Source organism: Aptenodytes patagonicus, chromosome 1 (assembly GCF_965638725.1).
Source record: "Aptenodytes patagonicus chromosome 1, bAptPat1.pri.cur, whole genome shotgun sequence".
Lineage (NCBI taxonomy): Eukaryota > Metazoa > Chordata > Aves > Sphenisciformes > Spheniscidae > Aptenodytes > Aptenodytes patagonicus.
The window spans coordinates 145,255,085-145,275,532 of NC_134949.1; the positions used below are offsets into that span (position 1 = coordinate 145,255,085).

Here is a 20,448-nt window from a genome sequence, read left to right on the forward strand (position 1 = left end):
TAAATTATTATTTTGCATGTGATACTGTATTGGTTATTTTACTGCAGTCAAGACAAATGAGAGCTACAGTGTTTCCTGATCTGGGAAAAGCACTTTATTATCAAAAATATAAAATAAAACTGGCATGGGTGACTTTTGATAAACTCATGTTGCATTTAGTTGATTTTTCCATTTACTTCAAGGCTGTTCATTATCTTTCCTTGATAATTTAAGTATTGTGCAATATTGAAATGTGGTTAATGTGCTTTCCGTTCCTGAATCACTACAGATCCCTATAAATTTCTTAAATACAAGTATTACCTTTGTTTGCTGCCTAGCAAGTCTAGATAGTAAGTGTTTACAAAGATGGACTAAAAGGTGACTTCAGTTTTCCGCCAGCCTTGCCTGATGAAATGCTTTCTTAACTTTCCTCTGGTCACTTCACACTTGCCTGAGCCTTTTACTCAACAGAAGGGAGTTGGAGTCAGGATTGGTTGTGACACAACATCATTCTCTAAGCAGCACTGGAAGGTGAATTCTGATTAAGTCTGTTAGGGTGATCCTGTCTAGTCTTAAAGAAATATTAATATTCATGTATTTTTTCTTTGTCTTTCAGAACAATGGGTCACTTGCTTGGTGCCAGAATCATAAACAGTGTTCAAAGGTATGTCCTTTTTTTTCCCCCCCTCTCATTTAAGTTACCTATATTCTTTCAATCTCTTGTCTGTAGATTAAGTGCTTTTCATCTTAGCCTGTTTTCAGAAGCATCTGTTTATATTTTATTTGGAAACCTCAACCTATAATAAAATAGCCAAAATTAAAACTGAGTGATTTACTCTTTCAGGACAAAGGAATCATGTTTGAGGATAAGTATCAAGCTTAGTTAAACCAATATAATTCTGTGGTTATCAACACCTGGCTAAAATCTGGTGCATCATTTGTGTTCTTTCAGTATTTGTCATCATAAGAGAGTAAAAATGTCAATCACTTTAAAGTCTTCCTCCAATAGCACTGAAGTGTGCCAACATTCAACTTTTCATTCCGTCTGGGTATTTAATTTTTAGCCTGACACTGATACAAATCCCGGTGGCTCTACTGATGCCCTGTCCTATCCTAGCACTTTAACCCTGAAAGCCTAGAGGGTAAGTGAGCTGATTGTCAACTGATTCTCCTGTGCAAGAGTCTTTCTATGGTACCTGGATAGAAGCAATAATGATTTGGGAGCTTTGGCTGGTCAAAGTGGAATTACATACTCTAGTGCTGACTGTTCGTAAACGTCATGGAAGACGCATCCATTGGAAATTTACCTGAAAATGGTGAAGGTAGTATTTTTGTCTAATCTTCCTGAAAATGTATTTCTACAATAACTTAGGTTTTTTAACGTCAATATTTATTCTTCATTCTGTGGAGGTTGTACTGCAAATGGGATTAAATCTAAGTAGCATTGTTCTGTGTTGTTTTAATAATGTAAACTATGTAAATGCTGGTGCTAACGCTTTATTTTTACACATGACAATTTCTTCTTTAAATTTAAAGAGTGAGATTACTGGTTCACTGATCTAGTTTCCATTTAAATGAATGGGATTGGAAATGAAACAGTCAATAACAAAGTTGATTGCTTTTGTCAGTATTAAAACCGCAGTATAACAACGTCAGTATAAGAAGAGAGTGGAACAATTCCTATTAGCTGTGCCATGCTGCTAAAGGTTGCAATTCTGCAATGAAATCTTATGATTCTTAAAAAAAACCCAAACAAAAAGAGGTGCAGAGAATGTGGCTCATGGTAACTGAAGTGCCTTTTAAGGAAAGTGTGGGGGTCTTGCCCAGCACCACAGTGGTCCTGATGTAATTTTCTTTTTTATTCATTTATGAAGCCTGCTGTGGTATCTAATCTGAAAGGTTTTCCAGTGGTTTGTGTCCACCCTACAAAGAAGAAATCATACAATAAAAGTTGTCCAGATTTTAAAGCAAGGCAAAGTTTATAGGAACATCTCTCTGAGTCACTCCCAAGTTCATAGAATCCACTTTAGATGGATATAAGGTATTATGAATTTAAGGTTTACCTTAAGATTGTATTAGTCTCTTGAAATTAGTGTAAGAATGCTACAAATTAATATTATTTTATAATACAAAATGCAAGAACATTTTAAGTTTTAAATTACTTAACATATACTTTACAGTCATGTTACCTTATGTTTTCATTCTTTCTTAGGAAGGTAATACATTTTCCTTAAGAAAGCAGCTTTGCCATATTTAGAAAAAGAAATAAATATAAACTTGGTCAAATTGTTAGCAGAGCTGAACATTAGCAGAATGTTCTCTTGTTTCAGGCACGCTTTGGTTTTCTGTGTTTTGCAATGCAAAGTCAAACAATTGTGTTACCTAACTGAAACTTTCAAAGCAGTGCAGGGGATTGAGTTAACCTTTTAAAAATGCAAATTCCTTTCACTGCTTGTCAGCACCTCAGCGGAGGAGTTTTATGTGTGATTCTGCTAAATATCTGAGATGACATTTTTTCTAAAGGATTCTCCCAGGGTCCACCTTTATTTTATGGCTGTGGTGTTTAGTGATACAGCTTTTTGAGGTGATTTGTGATAAAGTGCAGATGACAGCAAACATCCAGCTACTTTGTTAGTGGGGAGACTTTGAAACACAGAAGCACCTTTTGTTGGCACAAGTATTTGCATCTGATACACAGTGGAGAAATTTTATTTGGAAGTTGCATCGATGTATCAGACAGTAGCTGATACAGCAATGAAAGATGATGTAGTTAATTTAGTAACTTTTCTATTATTTTACTCTTTCATAGAACAATTTATAAGGTGGAAAAGGTACAGTGTAGTCCATCTTCTTGTAAACATAACCAGTCCCAATTTTATTTTTTTCATCCCAAGGACAGACAGTAGCCTGTAAAAGTAGAAGTCCTGGATGGGAGATGGAGCTATGGAGAAGAAAAAATCATCATAAAGCATCCAATACAGGGCTTTTGCATGTGTTTTCTCCTCATTGCAAACACCTTTGATGTCTGTTTTGGCTTCAGTTTGCCTAGAACTGAACCGGCAAAAAGCCATTCTAAAGTCTCTGTCCATTATTCTCTGAGAGTAAGATCAATCTGGCATAAAATTCTGTTGAAATTTTGTGGCCACAATTTTGTACATGGAATAACTGGGAAAAATATCATAATACTAGCATACAATGGAAATTATTTTTTCCCTCATGGAAGCCTGTGGTCTTTATATTTAAGGATACTACTGTAGTTGAAGATAGCTGTTGGTAAGATATTGTTCAAGTTCGTTTGGTCAGTGCAGTACCTCTAAAGTTAATTCAAGCTATTATACCATTGCCCTCTAATACAAGTGTAGACAATAACTGTTAGTTTGAAGATGAATACCTTTGAGAACTACTAATTTTTCAAAGAGCTGCAAATCTAATGAACTAAAATGGTTTTAGCTCTCACAGGAACAGTTGTAGATCACTACCTACATCCCAAACGGCTATTTATTTTTGTTATTTTAATGGAGCAAGTGACAAAATCATGACTGTGAGCAGCAAAATATGCACCAATGATTTTATATGTAATTTAATTTAATAAGATCTCTCCAGAGGTCTATTTTACAAGATAAAACACAAGAGAGCTCTTGAATGCTTGCCCTGTTTTAACATGAGGTGCGTAATTTCAATATGTTAAAAATACTCTATTGTAATTAGGACAGCTATAGGATCGTTAAATAAATTGCCATTTTTAGTTGCAGTAGTTATTTATTCACTGCCATCATGCACTTCTACTTGTCTGCTTGTACAGAGTTGAAGCAGACTGAGGGCTTTTTTGGGATCCTGTCAATTGCCCGGTTGGCTTCCACTGCGAATATGAGTATTGAGGTAAAATTGGCACTGGAGTCAATGGAGTTTGCTGTGAACTTCTTTGGAAATAGATTTGAAACCAAATTTTTTTGTCTAACTTTGTCCATAGCTCTATTGTTTTGTTTGAGCTTATGCTCTTCATACTAATTTATAGTTTTGTCTTTCTTTTTTCTTATGTTTTGCTCTTTTTCTGCTGTGTTCATTCTTCTCATTACTACTTTATGGTGGGTATTTGGTTTTCTTTTTTTTTTTTTTTTTTTAAATCTCGTGGTCTCAAATTGAATGGAACACCACCCCCACCACCCCCTTTTTTTTTTTTTTGGCCCTCTAATTACAGTAGATATCTGGTGTGTTTCAATTTCTTATAGTCCCTACAAAAATATACTTTGTCACTGAAGTTTATTTTAAGGTTTAGTCATTTTTCTACAACTTATCCAGGAGAAAAGTGTTTGGTATTGTTGGTTAAAATTAAAATGCTTGAGAATGATTGTAGACACAAACTAATGCATTTTTATGTGACAGCATCCGTATGTTGTTTATATATTGATAAAAACAGTGAATATTGATCCAGTAACTATTGTGTCCTGAAATTGGTTCTTTTAATCTTAATATATTAAGCATGAAGCTGAGTCTTGAAAACTTGGTGGGTTTTTTTTTGGAAATCAGAGGAATAGAATAGAATAATTTCAGTTGGAAGGGACCTACAACGATCACCTAGTCCAACTGCCTGACCACTTCAGGGCTGACCAAAAGTTAAAGCATGTTATTAAGAGCACTGTCCAAATGCCTCTTAAGCACTGACAGGCTTGGGGCATCGACCACCTCTCTAGGAAGCCTGTTACAGTGTTTGACCACCCTCTCGGTTAAGAAATGCTTCCTAATGCCCAGTCTAAACCTCCCCTGGTGCAGCTTTGAACCATTCCCACACGTCCTGTCACTGGATCCCAGGGAGAAGAGCTCAGCACCTCCCTCTCCACGTCTTCTCCTCGGGAAGCTGTAGAGAGCAATGAGGTCGCCCCCAGCCTCCTTCTCTCTATACTAGACAAGCCCACAGTCCTTAGCCGCTCCTCACAGGACATGCCTTCTAGCCCTTTCACCAGCTTTGTTGCCCTCCTCTGGACGCATTCGAGGACCTTCGCATCCTTCTTAAATTGTGGGGCCCAGAACTACACATAGGACTCAAGGCGAGGCCGCACCAACGCTGAATACAGTGGGATAATCACCTCTTTTGGCCGGCTGGTTATGCTGTGTTTGATGCACCCCAGGATGTGGTTTGCCCCCTTGGCTGCCAGGGCACACTGCTGACTCGTATTGAGCCTGCTGTCGAGCAGCACCCCCAGATCCCTTTCTGCAGGGCTGCTCTCCAGCCACTCCTCTCCCAAGTTATACTTGTGCCCAGCGTTACTCCATCCTAGGTGCAGAATCCGGCATTTCAACTTGTTAAATTTCTTGCCAATAATCACTGCCCAGTGCTCCAATCTCTCTAGATCCCTCTGCAAGGCCTCCTGTCCCTCAAGACAGTCAACAGCACCTCCCAGTTTGGTATCGTCAGCAAACTTGCTAATGGTGCGTTCAACTCCTGCATCCAGATCGTTGATAAGTATATTGAACAGAACTGGCCCTAGAGTTGAGCCCTGAGGAACACCGCTGGTCACTGGTTGCCAGCCAGACGAAGCCTCATTCACTACAACCCTTTGAGCCCTGCCCTCCAGCCAGTTCTTCACCCAGCTCACCGTTAACCCGCTCATCCCACAGTTAGACAACTTGTCCAGAAGGATGCTGTGAGGGACAGTATCAAAAGCCTTACTAAAATCCAGAAAAACTCTATCCACCGCCTTCCCCTCATCCACTAGGCGGGTGACCTTATCATAGAAGGATATCAAATTAGTTAAACAGGACTTTCCCTTTGTGAACCCATGCTGACTGTGCCTGATGATTACATTATTCTTTAAATGCCTTTCGATAGTACCCAGTATGATCTTCTCCATAATTTTTCCAGGCACTAAGGTTAGACTAACAGGTCTGTAGCTTCCTGGGTCTTCCCTCACGCCCTTCTTGAAAATTGGAATAACGTTGGCTAGCTTCCAGTTAGCAGGGACCTCCCTAGACTCCCAGTACCTTTGGTAGATGATCGAGAGGGGTCCTGCTGTAACATTCACTAGCTCCTTCAGCACTCTAGGATGAATCCCATCAGGCCCCATGGACTTGTGAACATTCAGCTGATACAGCTGGTCCCTCAGAGTTTCAGTGTCCACAAATGGAAAGTTACTGTTCCCACACTCGTGGTCATCTGACTCAGAGGACCCAGCAGCCTAAGATCTATCAGTATTATTAAAGACTGAGGCAAAAAAAGCATTGAATGCCTCTGCCTTTTCTTCATCCCTATTTGTCAGGTGACCGTCTTCAACATGTATCGGTCCAATGTTTTTTTTAGACTATTCACAAATAACAAGTCTAGGAGGGCATCTTTCCTAGTTGGCTCACTGAGTACTTGTGACAAGAAGTTATCTCCCACAAACTTCAAGAATTTCTCAGACCTTCTCATCACAGCAGTGTGATATTCCCAGTTGATGTCTGGGAAGTTGAAATCTCCCATAAGGACAAGGGCTACCAATCCAGAAATTTCTCCTAATTGCCTATAAAATGACTCATCAGTGCTTACATTCTGTCTGGGCGATCAGTAGTAGACACCCACCACAACATGGCCTTTGTTTTCCATCCCCCCTAATCCCCACCCAGAGGCTCTTAACCACATCATCACTAACTGTAAGGGCTATCCCTTACGTATAGTGTGACACCTCCACCTCACCTGCCCTGCCTATCGCCCCTGAACAGCCTGTAGCCCTCCATCCCAGCACTCCAATCGTGGGACTCATTCCACCAAGTCTCACTAATACCAATGATATCGTAGCTCTGGGAGCTGACCAACGCTTCCAGTTCATCCTGTTTATTTCTCATACTGCATGTGTTGGTGTACAAGCATTTCAGATATGTTCCTGAGCCCTCCGTGCTCCCAGGAGCAGCGTAAATGTTGCCACTAGCATTGCGACCCTCATTAGGATTGACACTACATAATATAGAACTTACTTTATGTCTTGAGGTTCCATTCAAATTTGGCTAGATAACGAAAGTTAAAATTTAGCATTTATTTTCTTTTACTTTATCAGTAGATTACTGGAAGCCTGTCAGACTTGCTGAGTAACGCAAAGGTGGGCTTATAAACAACAGCATGAGAAAGTGGAGCTGCGAAGTGGAGGGACTGAGAAAAAGCAAAATGGGCTGGTATGGCTGGGCTCAGTATTTCTTGACACACAATCATTGGACCATCACCTGGATCTCAGTCATCTCTACTCATTCCTGGACACTACATGGATCAAAAGCTTATTTGGGGAGGGAACCAGACAAGTAGACACTCCCTTCTTTTCTTCCACATACATGACTACATAAAACCCCAGCTCCTGTAGCCAACAGCTGGCCCAGCAGAGAAATGCAAAGTAGAAACTCTGCAAAATGTATTGTCCAGTTAAAACTGGAATCTGATAGGATCCAGTATACTTATGCAAGTTGGACTTAAGTCTTGCATCATAGCAAAGTGTTTGGCTCTCATATTGCAATTAAAAATATTTTCATGCCTATCATCAGTAGGCTGTCTTTAAAAACAAAAATAAATAATATTTTGACATGGTTTACATGTGTAGGTATGCAAATAAAATCTACTTTGGGCTTATTCCTTCTTTTCCTCTCTGATTAGTCATATTTTCTATGATATCTCATACTCTGAGTTACCTAAGTAATTATTTTAAAGCATTTTGAGATACAGGTTATATACATGAAGAAGTTCTGTCTGTAACGTATTGATCTCATCTAACATATTATAATCTAATCTGTTATTTCAGTTTAAAGAATTCAACTTGTTTGCAACACAGGTAGTCAATTGGCTTTGATACACATTTGTAACCCTTGTTAATACTGGAAAAGTTCCCTCTAAATGACAACGTGTAGAAAAAAACTTCATCTTTTTTATTTTTTAGTGTAATGGCAGCTGCTAGGGAGGGAAGGGTAGGATAGGTCAGTGTTTAAAATCCTGTTGGTTGAATATACAGAGTGTCTAAACCAGAACGTCTAGTTCTGCTGTTGAAATATTCGTGACACTTTGTAAGAGATTTGTTTATCATTTGTTAAAGTGATAGGTCTCAGAACATTTTTCCTTTTTCTTTTCGAAGAGATATTTTATAAATAAAAGTCACATAATGAAATCTGTGTGGATTCTAGCTCTTTCTGCAAGCATAATTCTCATTGACATTAATGAGAAATTCTGAGTAGAGAGATGTACGTTCAGTGTTGAGAGAAGAATTTTGCCCAGATATGGTTGTTATTAGATTTGTGTTTTCTGGAGCTGATCTTATACATCTTTACTCGCAATTCCCAATGTTCATGAGGGTAGAAAATAGTATTCTTGTTTTTATCCTATGTACAGATGTTGTTATCTGGCAATTTCATGATATTGCTTCTTAAAATGAAATACAGTTTACTTAGTGGGTTCAGGAGAAAAGCAGAAAACATCCACCCATTTTCACAACTGTATTTTTTTCTTTTGCATATTAACCCACTGGCTCTATACATATACTGACTGCATGCAGATGAAGGGTCTGTTTCAATCCTCTTGTATACTTTGACCAGTAACTTCCCCTTTATGTAATCCACTTGAACTAAAGCATTACAGTAGCCATTAAATTTGTTGATCAACCTCCCACTAACAGCTATGTGTGGGTTAAGGTACTACCTGATGTGTGAAACACTATTAGAGTCTGGCCCAATAAAATAGTCTGCAAGGACGACTCAAGTACTTCAAGGATAACAATGTCGCACTGGAGGTTTGCTCTTTTTGTATAATGGCAATAAACTGTTTTATGTTGTGTTTTGAATTCCCTCACTGACTTCACCTTTGCTATTGGATTTAACTTTCAAATCTTTACGTAATTCTTGTTTAAAACTTTGCCTCTCCTTAACTTATCCTCCGAAAATCTTCATATGGTATTTTGCCACTTTCTCTCCACTAGTGTCACTATTCTGTATGCCCATCTACCTGTTTCTTACAAATCTACCAAAGAATCAGTGAATTGTTCAGGTTGGAAGGAACCTCTTGAGATCTTCTGGTGCAAGCCCCCTACTCAGGCAGGGTCAGCTAGAGCAGGTTGTCCAGAGCCACATCCAGTTGGGTTTTGAGTATCTCCAGAGATGAAGACCACAACCTCTCTGGGCAACCTGTTCCAGTGTTTGACCACCTGTGCAGTAAAAATGTTTTTGTATTTCCTGTTTTTTAATTTGTGCCCATTGCCTCTTGTCTGGTCCGTGGGCATGACTGAGAAGAGCCTGGCTCCCTCTTCTTCATTGCTTCCTATTAGGTATTTGTAAACAAGGGTAAGATCCCCCTGAACATTCTTCTCTCCAGGCTAAACAGTCCCAGCTCTCTGAGCTTCTCCATGTATGGCAGATGCTCCAGTTCCTTAATTATATTCGTGGCTCTATGTTTTCTTCTTCTCTACTTTGCTTTCTAAGCCCCAAATGACTCCTGCCTACTGTCATTCACAAAGCTCCTGTCCGGTCCTTAAAATCCCACTGCCTTCTGTTGTCTTATTAACAGCGAATCTTCCTAAACTGTATGTAAATGCATGGCATCTGCTGTTCCTGCTCCGTTTTGCCAGTTTGCTTTTACAGTGTGAGCTCCATAGTGCCGAGGAAGTACTTCGAAGCATTGAGCTCATAACAGGTGCTTCCCTATAAAAACAACAGTAAGAGTGAAACACTGGTGAGAGTAACATGAAATGACAAAGCGCCCTACATTGATGCCTCAGTCGCCGAGTCGAGCAGCTCCGGTGCTGGCAGTATCTGCAGCAGAGCGCCCTAGCGCGGTGTACAGGTGGGTTTCCTGAACCAGGGGAACCTCAGGGGGAGCTGAGAGAGCTGCCAGGAGCCCGCAGCTCACCTGACAGTGGCTGATGAGACTTGGGTGGGGCCAGGAGCAACGGCAGCCAAGCCCCCTCCGCCCCACGCATAAAAGAAGCCCTTAGGGAGTGCTAGCGACCAGGAGTGCCGCCAGCAGGGTGGGCGAACAGGGCATGGTGGTGCATCAGCGAGGGCGTTGTATGGCAGCTTGTGCGGCAGTTCGCATGGAAGGGTGTGCAGGAAGGGCGCTGAAGCTCTGCCAGCTTGACCAGGGAGCAATGGTATCCACCTGGCAGAAAGCCATGGCCTCTCTAAGCTCTGCACCCACCACGACTGACGCAGTTGCCCAGTCAGAGCTGTGGTGGGAACATGCTGCCAGCCAGGTGTCAGGCTGCAGGGTGTGCCCTGCTCTTACGCCAGCACCGGAGGGCAGCAGTGAGCACACCTGTGGGAGGTGCGCCCAGGGAGAGGAACTCATCCGCTTAGTGACAGAGCTCCAGAAGGAGGTGGGTAGGCTGAGGAGCATCAGGGAGAGCAAGAGAGAGATAGATTACTGGAACCACACCCTACTTTCCCTGAGATAGGCTGAACAGGCAGACAGGACGCGTGAGATGGAGGATTCCCTATCCTCTCTCTGCCTGTCTGAACACAGTAACTTAAGGGATAGGGGGCAATGGTGACAAGTTCCTGCCTGGCGCAGCAGGTGCGTCTCCTCTGTGACTACCCCACCTTCCCAGGTGCCCTTGCATAAGGGCACAGGGCTCTGCAACTGGAACAATAACGAGGACGATGGTTCATCTAGCTTGGAGGGGTCGCCGAGGTCAAGTCGTCCTACGCCCTGCGTCAAAACTGCTTCCATAAAGAAAAAAGACAGGTCATTGTCATAGGAGACTCTCTCCTGAAGGGAACAGAAGGCCCAGTATGCGGACAGGACCCACTTCTTAGGGAAGTCTGCTGCCTCCCTGGGGCCTGGGTTAAAGATGTGAAGAGAAAACTTCCTACCCTGGTACAGCCCTCAGATTATTATCCATTATTGATTTTTCATGTAGGCAGCGATGAAGTTGCAACAAGAAGTCTAAGGGCAATCAAGAGAGACTTCAGGGCCTTGGGGTGACTGGTTAAGAGATCAGGAGCACAAGCAGTGTTCTCCTCTATCCTTCCAGTTGCAGGGAATGATGAGGGAAGAAACAGGAAGAGCCAGCAGATCAATAGCTGGCTCCGAGCCTGGTGTCACTGGCAGAATTTTGGGTTTTTTGATCATAGGTCGGTCTACATGACACCAGGCCTGCTGGTGACAGAGAGGGTACACCTGTCTCAAAGGAGAAAAAGGATCTTTGCACAGGAGTTAACAGGGCTCATTGAAAGAGCTTTAAACTAGATTTGAAGGGGGAAAGGGAGAAAGCCAGGCTCTCTAGGGATAAGCCTGGGGGTGGCACACCAGTGTTTGAGGGACGGTGTGCTAGCGAGGTCCTTTGGTCTGCCATCTCAGTGGAGGTAGGGGATGGAGATCCATGTGGCAGCAAAGACACAAGGGTTATGGATGTATTAGAAACTATGGAAACACCCGACAATGGTCACGTAGGAATTAGGGTTTCTCCCCCCAGAAAGGTGGCGGGATCAGTAGCCCAACTGAAGTATATCTACACCAATGCACGCAGCATGGGCAACAAACAGGAGGAGTTGGAAGCCATTGTGCAGCTGGAAAACTATGATATATAATTGCCATCATGGAAACACGGTGGGATGACTCGCACAACTGGAGTGCTGCGATGGATGGCTATAAACTCTTCAGAAGGGATAGGCAAAGAAGGAGAGGCGGTGGGGTAGCCCTGTATGTTAGGGAGTGTTTTGATTGTCTAGAGCTTAATGATGGTGATGATAGGCTTGTTTATGGGTAAGAATCAGGGGGAAGGCCAGTAAGGCAGCTATCATGGTGGGAGTCTGTTATAGACCACCCAACCAGGATGAAGAGATGGATGAAATATTCTATAAGCAGCTGGGAGAAGTCTCACAATCGCTAGCCCTTGTTCTCATGGGGGACTTCAACTTACCAGATGTCTGCTGGAAACACAATACAGCAGAGAGGAAACAGTCCAAGAGGTTCCTGGAGTGTGTGGAAGATAGCTTCCTGACACAGCTGTTGAGTGAGCCAACTAGGGAAGGCACTCCGCTGGACCTGTTGTTTGTGAACAGAGAAGGACTTGTGGGTGATGTGGTTGGAGGCTGTCTTGGGCATAGCAATCACAAAATGGTAGAGTTTTCGATTCTTGGAGAAGTAAGGAGCGGAGTCAGCAGAACTGCTACCTTGGACTTCTGGAGGGCAGACTTTAGCCTGTTTGGGAGACTGGTTGACAGAGTCCCTTGGGAGGCAGTCCTGAAGGGCAAAGGAGTCCAGGAAGGATGGACATTCTTCAAGAAGGAAATCTTAAAGGTGCAATAGCAGGCCATCCCCATGTACCGAAAGACGAGCTGGTGGTGAAGACCAGCCTGGCTGAACAGAGAGCTTTGGCTGGAACTCAGGAAAGAAAGGAGAGTTTATGACCTTTGGAAGAAGGGGCAGGCAACTCAGGAGGACTACAAGGACGTCGTGAGGTTATGCAGGGAGAAAATTAGAAGGGCCAAAGCCCAACTAGAACTTAATCTGGCTACTGCCGTGAAAGACAATAAAAGATGTTTCTATAAATACATTAGCAACAAAAGGAGGGCTAAGGAGAATCCCCGTCCTTTATTGGATGTGGGGGGAAACAGTGACAAAGGATGAGGAAAAGGCTGAGCTACTTAATGCCTTCTTTGCCTCAGTCTTTAATAGTAAGACTAGTTGTTCTCGGGGTACCCAGCCCCCTGAGCTGGAAGACAGGGACAGGGAGCAGAATGAAGCCCCCATAATCCAAGGGGAAATGGTTAGCGACCTGCTACATCACTTAGGCACAAGTCTGTGGGGCCAGATGGGATCCACCCAAGGGTACTGAGGGAGCTGGAGGAAGTGCTCACCAAGTCCTTTATCAGCAGTCCTGCCTAACCAGGGAGATCCCAGTTGACTGGAGGTTAGTAAATGTGACGCCTGTCTACAAGAAGGGCCAGAAGGAGGATCTGGGGAACTACAGGCCTGTCAGTCTGACCTCGGTGCTGGGGAAGGTTATAGAGCAGATCAGCTTGAGTGCCATCATGCGGCACGTACAGGACAACCAGGTGATCGGGCCCAGTCAGCATGGGTTTATGAAAGGCAGGTCCTGCTTGACTAACCTGATCTCCTTCTGTGACAAGATGACCTGCTTAGTGGATGAGGGAAAGGCTGTGGATGTGGTCTACCTAGACTTCAGTAAAGTCTTTGACACCATTTCCCACAGCGTTCTCCTGGAGAAACTGGCTGCTCGTGGCTTGGACAGGCATACTCTTCGCTGCGTAAAAAACTGGCTGGATGGCCCAACCCAAAGAGTTGTGGTGAATGGAGTTAACTCCAGTTGGCAGCTGGTCACAAGTGGTGTTCCCCAGGGCTCAGTATTGGGGCCAGTTCTGTTTAATATCTTTATCGATGATCTGGATGAGGGGATCAAGTGCACCCTCAGTAAATTTGCAGACGACACCAAGATGGGCAGGAGTGTTGATCTGCTCGAGGGTAGGAAGGCTCTGCAGAGGGATCTGGACAGGCTGGATCAATGGGCCACGGCCAATTGTATGAGGTTCAACAAGGCCAAGTGCTGGGTCCTACACTTTGGCCACAACAACCCCATGCAGCGCTACAGGCTTGGGGAAGAGTGGCTGGAAAGCTGCCTGGCAGGAAAGGACCTGGGGGTGTTGGTCGACAGCTGGCTGAACATGAGCCGGCAGTGTGCCCAGGTGGCCAAGAAGGCCACTGGCATCCTGGCCTGTATCAGAAATCGTGTGGCCAGCAGGAGTAGGGAAGTGATCGTGCCCCTGTACTCGGCCCTGGTGAGGCCGCACCTCGAATACTGTGTTCAGTTTTGGGCCCCTCACTACAAGAAGGACGTTGAGGTGCTGGAGCATGTCCAGAGAAGGGCAACGAAGCTGGTGAAGGGTCTAGAGAACAAGTCCTGTGAGGAGCGGCTGAGGGAACTGGGGTTGTTTAGCCTGGAGAAAAGGAGGCTGAGGGGGGGAGACCTTATCGCTCTCTCCAACTACCTGAAAGGAGGTTGTAGTGAGGTGGGCGTTGGTCTCTTCTCCCAAGTAACAAGCGATAGGACGAGAGGAAATGGCCTCAAGTTGTGCCAGGGGAGGTTTAGATTGGATATTAGGAAAAATTTCTTTAGTGACAGGGTTGTCAAGCATTGGAACAGGCTGCCCAGGGAAGTGGTTGAGTCCCCATCCCTGGAGGTATTCAAAAGACGTGTAGATGTGGTGCTTAGGGACATGGTTTAGTGGTGGACTTGGCAGTGCTAGGTTAATGGTTGGACTCATTGATCTTAAAGGTCTTTTCCAACCTAAATGATTCTATGATTCTATGATTCTATGTTTTAGTGAAAAATGTATTTTAGCCCTAAGGTGGGGGGCAAAATGACTGGGAAAGGCATTTCAAGAGGGTTTGTGAAGTAGACATAATTTTTTTCTTACAACTCCTTACACAAGTTTTTCTTTTTGTAAGCAACTGAAAGTCAGAAGACCAGCAGGCATAATTTAGAGCTGCATGTGCAGTGGCATTTACGAGGACTGGAGATAAATGGGGATCATCATAATGCACTGTGAATTGCAATACAACTTTCTTGTTCCCAGCAGCCAAGGCAGTGGTCCCTGATTGATTGATTCTGCAAAAAGGCTGAAAGGCTATTTTTTGAGTTTTCAGAACTGAGAGGAAAATGTGAAAATAAAGACAAATAAGTTTACAAATGCTGCAGCCAAATAAACAGACTGTTTCAAAAAGACAACTCTGATTTCCTTTTAGAATAATATATAGTCCTGAATTTAGTCTGTGAGCAATTGTTTCAGGCTTCCAGCTGAGCTCTTTCCAAAGATAATGCAGGTGGAAAGATGAGTTAATGGTTTAAACAATTAGAGATTTGATGCACTCTTCCATCTGTCAAAGCCCACTGAAATGAAAGCTCACAGTTTTAATTTGTGCCTCCAGCATCTAACTCAGTCTGAAATGGTGTCAGCGATTTGCCCTGCCCACAGTACTGTCATTCTTATGGTAAGCATTCTGTGCACACACGCTGGGAGACTTTTATCAAACATATTAGTGTGCATTTGAGAGATCATTAGCCTGAAGTAGCTGGAACATTCCAGGTTTCTTAGCCTGGAAACTCACATCTCTGCTGGAAAGTATGTTGAGCCACTGTTATTGACACAGAAAGCTACAGGAGGATAGGGGTAGCTTGGTAAAATTTAAGAGGAATAGTGGTTCTTGGTATTGTCAATCTATCATGATTTAAGTGCCACCCATGAGAGGGTGAGATAATGGATGTTTTGATTTTTGGCTAAAAAGAAAGAATGAATAAAAATTTCTTTCTTGATCTGCTAGACAGACTGTTTTTCTTTCATCTAGTAAAAGATAAGGTAAACCCATTTAATAGGACAGAGTTCATAAGAATTGATCAGATTATCGGTGTGCTAAATAGGTAAAATAATCCTGAGCATATAAGAAATAAGAAGGCAGATGTAATACTTACTGCTTGCATTCTTATGGATGATTTGATTTTTTTATTATATTCATCTATAAAAAGGTAGAGGGGGCTGAGAGAACCATAGTGGTTAGATGATTAAAGCTGAACTAGCTAGGAAGTAGGTTGACTGAAGTTTCTGGATATTTGTGTTTGGGGAAATAGAGCTTTGTGATTCAGTGTTTATGTTTATACAAAAGCATTAGTGTATAAATGTGCTGTGATGACAGGAATCCCTTTGTTCTGTAAGGACCTTGAGAACTGACAAACAGAGTTAAAATCCAAACAATGTTTACAGTACTTTGTAATCCTCTGATGTATTGCTCTATACTTGTAAATATCAAGTTTTATTTTTCGGGTATCAAAAAACCAGTTGTATTTGAACATGGGACACTGAAATAAGTGGAAATGAAGAAAGTTCATATTCTTCACAGTTGCCATGTTGGATCACATCAGTCATCCTTCCAGTCTAATACTGTGTTACCAGCTAGATTCTCCATAGATAAATAAACCTGCAGGTGTGGAATAACCTGCTGCTAGAAAAAACTTATGTAAGCCCTATTACTTATTTTTGGGTGGTACTGTGAAACATAAAGGGTATGTCCTTTCCCAGACACTAGTTTTGGTTTCTCAGCTCTTACTGTTTATTGGTTTATTCACCTCAAATGTTTTTGTCTTGAAGAACAGACCTCAGGGCTTGATGGAAGTTGTTTTGCTTGGCCTTCGCTCTGAATGGTCCTGCTGATAACTTTCTGACTCTAGAACAAATGGTTAGAATCAAGTTATTTTCATTTTTCATAGAATCATAGAATAGTTTGGGTTGGAAGGGACCTTTTAAGGTCATCTAGTCCAACACCCCTGCTTTGAGCAGGGACATCTTCAACTAGATCAGGTTGCTCAGAGCCCCGTCCAACCTGACCTGGAATGTTTCCAGGGATGGGGCATCCACCACCTCTCTGGGCAACCTCTTCCAGTGTTTCACCACCCTCAGCGTAAAAAATGTCTTCCTTATATCTAGTTTAAATCTACCCTCTTTTAGTTTAAAACTGTAACCCCTTGTCCTATCACAACAGGCCCTGCTAAAAAGTCTGTCCCCATCTTTCTTATAAGCCCCCTTTAAGTATTGAAAGGCTGCAATAAGGTCTCCCCAAAGCCTTCTCTTCTCTAGGCTGAACAACCCCAACTCTCTCAGCCTTTCTTCATAGGAGAGGTGTTCCATCCCTCTGACCATTTTTGTGGCTATTTTGTGTGATCGTTTTTCTTCTGCTAAAAGATTATCACCACTGTTAGAGCCCTTACGATGGGTAGGGAGGAAAGGATCATACTGGTTGTGTGTCCGTGTGCCCCAGGTTTTCACTGATGCAGAATTCTGTTGCATTTCTCATTGATCTTCATCGTGGGTTTATAGAAAAGGTTGACTCTTTTGGAGCTTGCTTTTCTGGCCAGTTTTATCTGGTCCACTTGCTAATGGAAGCAAGTGACTGATCACTGTGCTGTTTGAAATTTGAACTACTGAATACTGAGCAAACTGAGCCAATGCTGAGCATAACCAGTCAAAGATCAAGTAGCCGTCTTTCACAGAGAAAGGACACAAAATTGTCATTAATGTCTGAATTGTGCCAACACTGGCTTTGAGGATAATAGCATAGCAGTCTCAACTCCGGTCTCAAAAATGCAAATGCTGGCTTTAGACCTTAAGTCTGCATACTCTACATTATATACAGACATACACTACAGCTAAAGGGAGAAATGTGTGCATGGGCGCGCACACGCACACACACATACCCAACAGATATTTATTGAAGCTGGCATGCTGAAGCACTAAATGCCTCTTTAACTTAGCTTTATCTGCTTCAGTGAACACTGTTCAGAATCCAGGGATATTCAGACTGCAGAACCCTTTATTTAGAGGTATTTGAGCACAAAAATAATCCCTTCCTAGAAACTTTGAAATAGCAATGGAGCTATGCAGCCTAATCAACTGTAAATTTTTGTCATCTAGAAAGCAGTTGATTAAGTAACATCTAGCAGAAGGCCAATCATCGATGGAGCAACACTGGTCAAACAGTAAAGACAGACAGTACTACTAAGACTAAGGAAAATTAGCAGTAAATCTGTTTGAAAGCAAGCAACAGATTTATGCTTTTAAATCTTTAGAGTTTTCCCAGGTCTCTCACCACTCAGTTTGCTCAAACTTTGTACATATTTTTTTTCTCATTTTCAATAACTTTGCATTCTATATATATCTAGATTTTGATTTCCCAAATACAATCTTAGTTCCCTAAGCTCAGCTCCATGAATTACTATTCAGGAATTTTAATAGCTCACATAAGTCAGAGAATCTGTACAAAATTTATAACTTTGCAATTGAGATCAGAATCTTAATTTTATCTTATTAAATTACATTTCATTAACCTAATTAATTCTTGGTGCAAAACAGGCTGTAATAGTCTGTTTAAATGTATGGTCCTTTTCTCCTCTTGTGGGAGACAACTGCAGAGTTAGATCAAATATAGCTCTAGTTAAGTGACAAAGACAAAATGTACTTGCATTGACCTTTAATATATTCAAGCCATTGTAAAGGGACAGAGCCTGAAAACCACGCATGTCTGTATCTTAGCCTTGACTTTAAAAGGAGTTTTGCTTGACTAGACCCAGGGCATTACTCAAAACCCACTGAGGTAAGGAATACTGACTTTAAACAAGCTTTATATACATCCATAAGGCAAGAGTGTGCTTTTTCAAGTGACCTCCCTTGGAGTTTCTCCATTACCGTAATATTGAAGGAGGTATAAAAATGTGCTTAGGTAGATGAGGATGCTGTGCTGAGAAGAAGGTAACTGTCTTTGAGGCACACAGACAAGGATGTAAGCACCCCTTTCTCCATATACTCATTGAGTTGTAAGGAAAGCATTGAGCTGGAAGTGGGAGCTATGACTGTTTTCCACTTTTGAGCGCCTGCAAAGCATTGGGAAGCTATCTGATCACAGAAGCATAGTCTGTCCTAAAACAGAAATTGGAGATTTTGTTTCATAACACTAAGTGTGATATTTAATCAGGCATTAAAAAGTTAATTGCATTTTAGCACTGTCTGTATATTAGAATAATTCTCTATGCACAATGTTTCTGAGAGGGTGCAGTGTTAAAGAGCTGTGTTTATGCCATGTATTTTAAGCTCCTCATTGAGTTTCCTTAGAAAGTTCTGCTTAAAGTCAGTTCGGGGTATTGTCTCAGGTTAACAGGTCAAAAAGGTAACTGGTTTTGACAGTTCTTCCATAACAATCACACCTACTATATGGATTACAAACATGCATTCTGATTTTTGTCAAATCAAATGTTTTTAGCCTGAAGAATTTAAACACAGAGAGGCAGCATAGAACTATACAGATACAAATCCCCAAAACTGAGATAGTGACAGGAAAACATTCAGGCCTGTTTTCCAATACTGTAACTTTTCTAAGTCACTTATGTGTCTGCAGTTGGGTCTAAAAGCTACTTCCTGCAGTCTAATTTAAAATTGGTTTGTATCCTCATTTTATACAAGTGAACAATTACATGGGTGTAAACTGAAGAGGAAAATCATAGCCATATTTCTTGAATGTTGACACACGTATTTAATGTGTACGGGAAATGTGAAGAGGTATTCCGGGTTCATGTTCAACCTAAGGAGTTCCCCATGCAGGAGTACCAGCAGAATCCATTACACTGAAATGAAAGAAGACAAAGGATAACTATTGAGCTTTGTACTATTTTGATGCTGGTGCATGTATGCATAAAAAGGATTTCCTTTTTCAGGAAGGTGTTTTCAGCTTATGCATTTAGGAATGAAAGGATTGCCATAATTAATTCTGGAAAGGGATTTTTCCTTTGGAGTGTGAACCAGGAGACTGAGTTATGAACAAGGATCTTAACTCCGGAATATCTAACGTTGTGCTTGCTTTAAGATCTAAAACTTGTGGATTCCAACAATGTCAGAGTTTGCAACCTCTGACTTTGGATGAGGAAAACAGGTGCCTATATTTTTTTCTCATAGAGGTGATGTTGCATCCAAAATATATTAAATCTAAATAGCCACAATGAATCAGGGCATGAGCAGGAAAAGAAAATTCAGTTACGGCACTTGGGATTTGAACTGCACCCTCTGAAGATAGTAGGAATTTTCCAGAGTTAGGAATGCAGAATCAGTTTTTTAAATCAGCTTCATATTAGGAATGAAATATCTCCAATTTTACGGTTTATGTAAAATGTTTAGCTATATTTTCACTAACTGAATTTTGAACTCCTCCGGGAGGGAAATAGACTTATTTTTTTTTACGTAAATATGAACACCCTGTTAGCCCTAGTAAACAACGAAGATATTGGTTAAACAGTAGTTGCCACTTTATCATTGTTTTCAACTTATGTCCACTTGAATCAGGCTTTAGCATCACGTGGATTCTGATGTGCTGGTCTTCCTGATGTCTGGAATTCTTTCAGTTTAGCCTGAGAATACAATACAGAGGCCCGAACGCGTCCCCGGCTGGGTCCATGCAGCTGTTGTTAGGAGGAGAACTAACCATGCTTGCTTCTGGGTGGCAGGAGTGCTTATGGGAGGTATGGTCAGACCCAGCAGGCAGAGATCAGTCTGGCTACAGTTGTTAATTTTTGTTTGGATCTGGACCATATTGTTGAGTGATATCTGAGGGTATCATTATTCACTCGCTGGGTGGCAGGTATAAAGCTCCTGAAGGGCTATGAATAAGGGAGGGAATTGGAGTTTTTTGGGTGAGATTTTTGGAAGGTTAGGAGTTGTAGCGGTAAAGAAGCACCGAGACAATGACAGCTGATGAGTAACTATTTAAATCAATAAAAACATTACCAAACCTGTCTTTGCCACCTTGGAAGATCATCAGCTCAGCAAATATTTCTTAAAGAACCACTGGTGTCTCAGAGAAAACCTCCGACATCTTTCTATTGGAGGTCTGTTCTGCTCATATATGATTTAGGGTTCTATTTTCCTGCTATTATTTACCACTGAAGGTATCTGCATGACAGAAGTATTGTGTTTCTT

The 20,448-nt window shown here is 41.9% G+C and overlaps 1 protein-coding gene across 1 annotated transcript in view; it reads left to right on the forward strand.

The window, feature by feature from the left end:
* ANOS1 (anosmin 1) overlaps positions 1-20,448 on the forward strand; it is a 157,234-nt gene that overhangs the window by 31,138 nt on the left and 105,648 nt on the right. Inside the window, exon 2 of the mRNA XM_076357908.1 lies at positions 596-643. Coding sequence (XP_076214023.1) covers positions 596-643 — 48 coding nt within the window. The remainder of the gene's footprint in view (positions 1-595; positions 644-20,448) is intronic.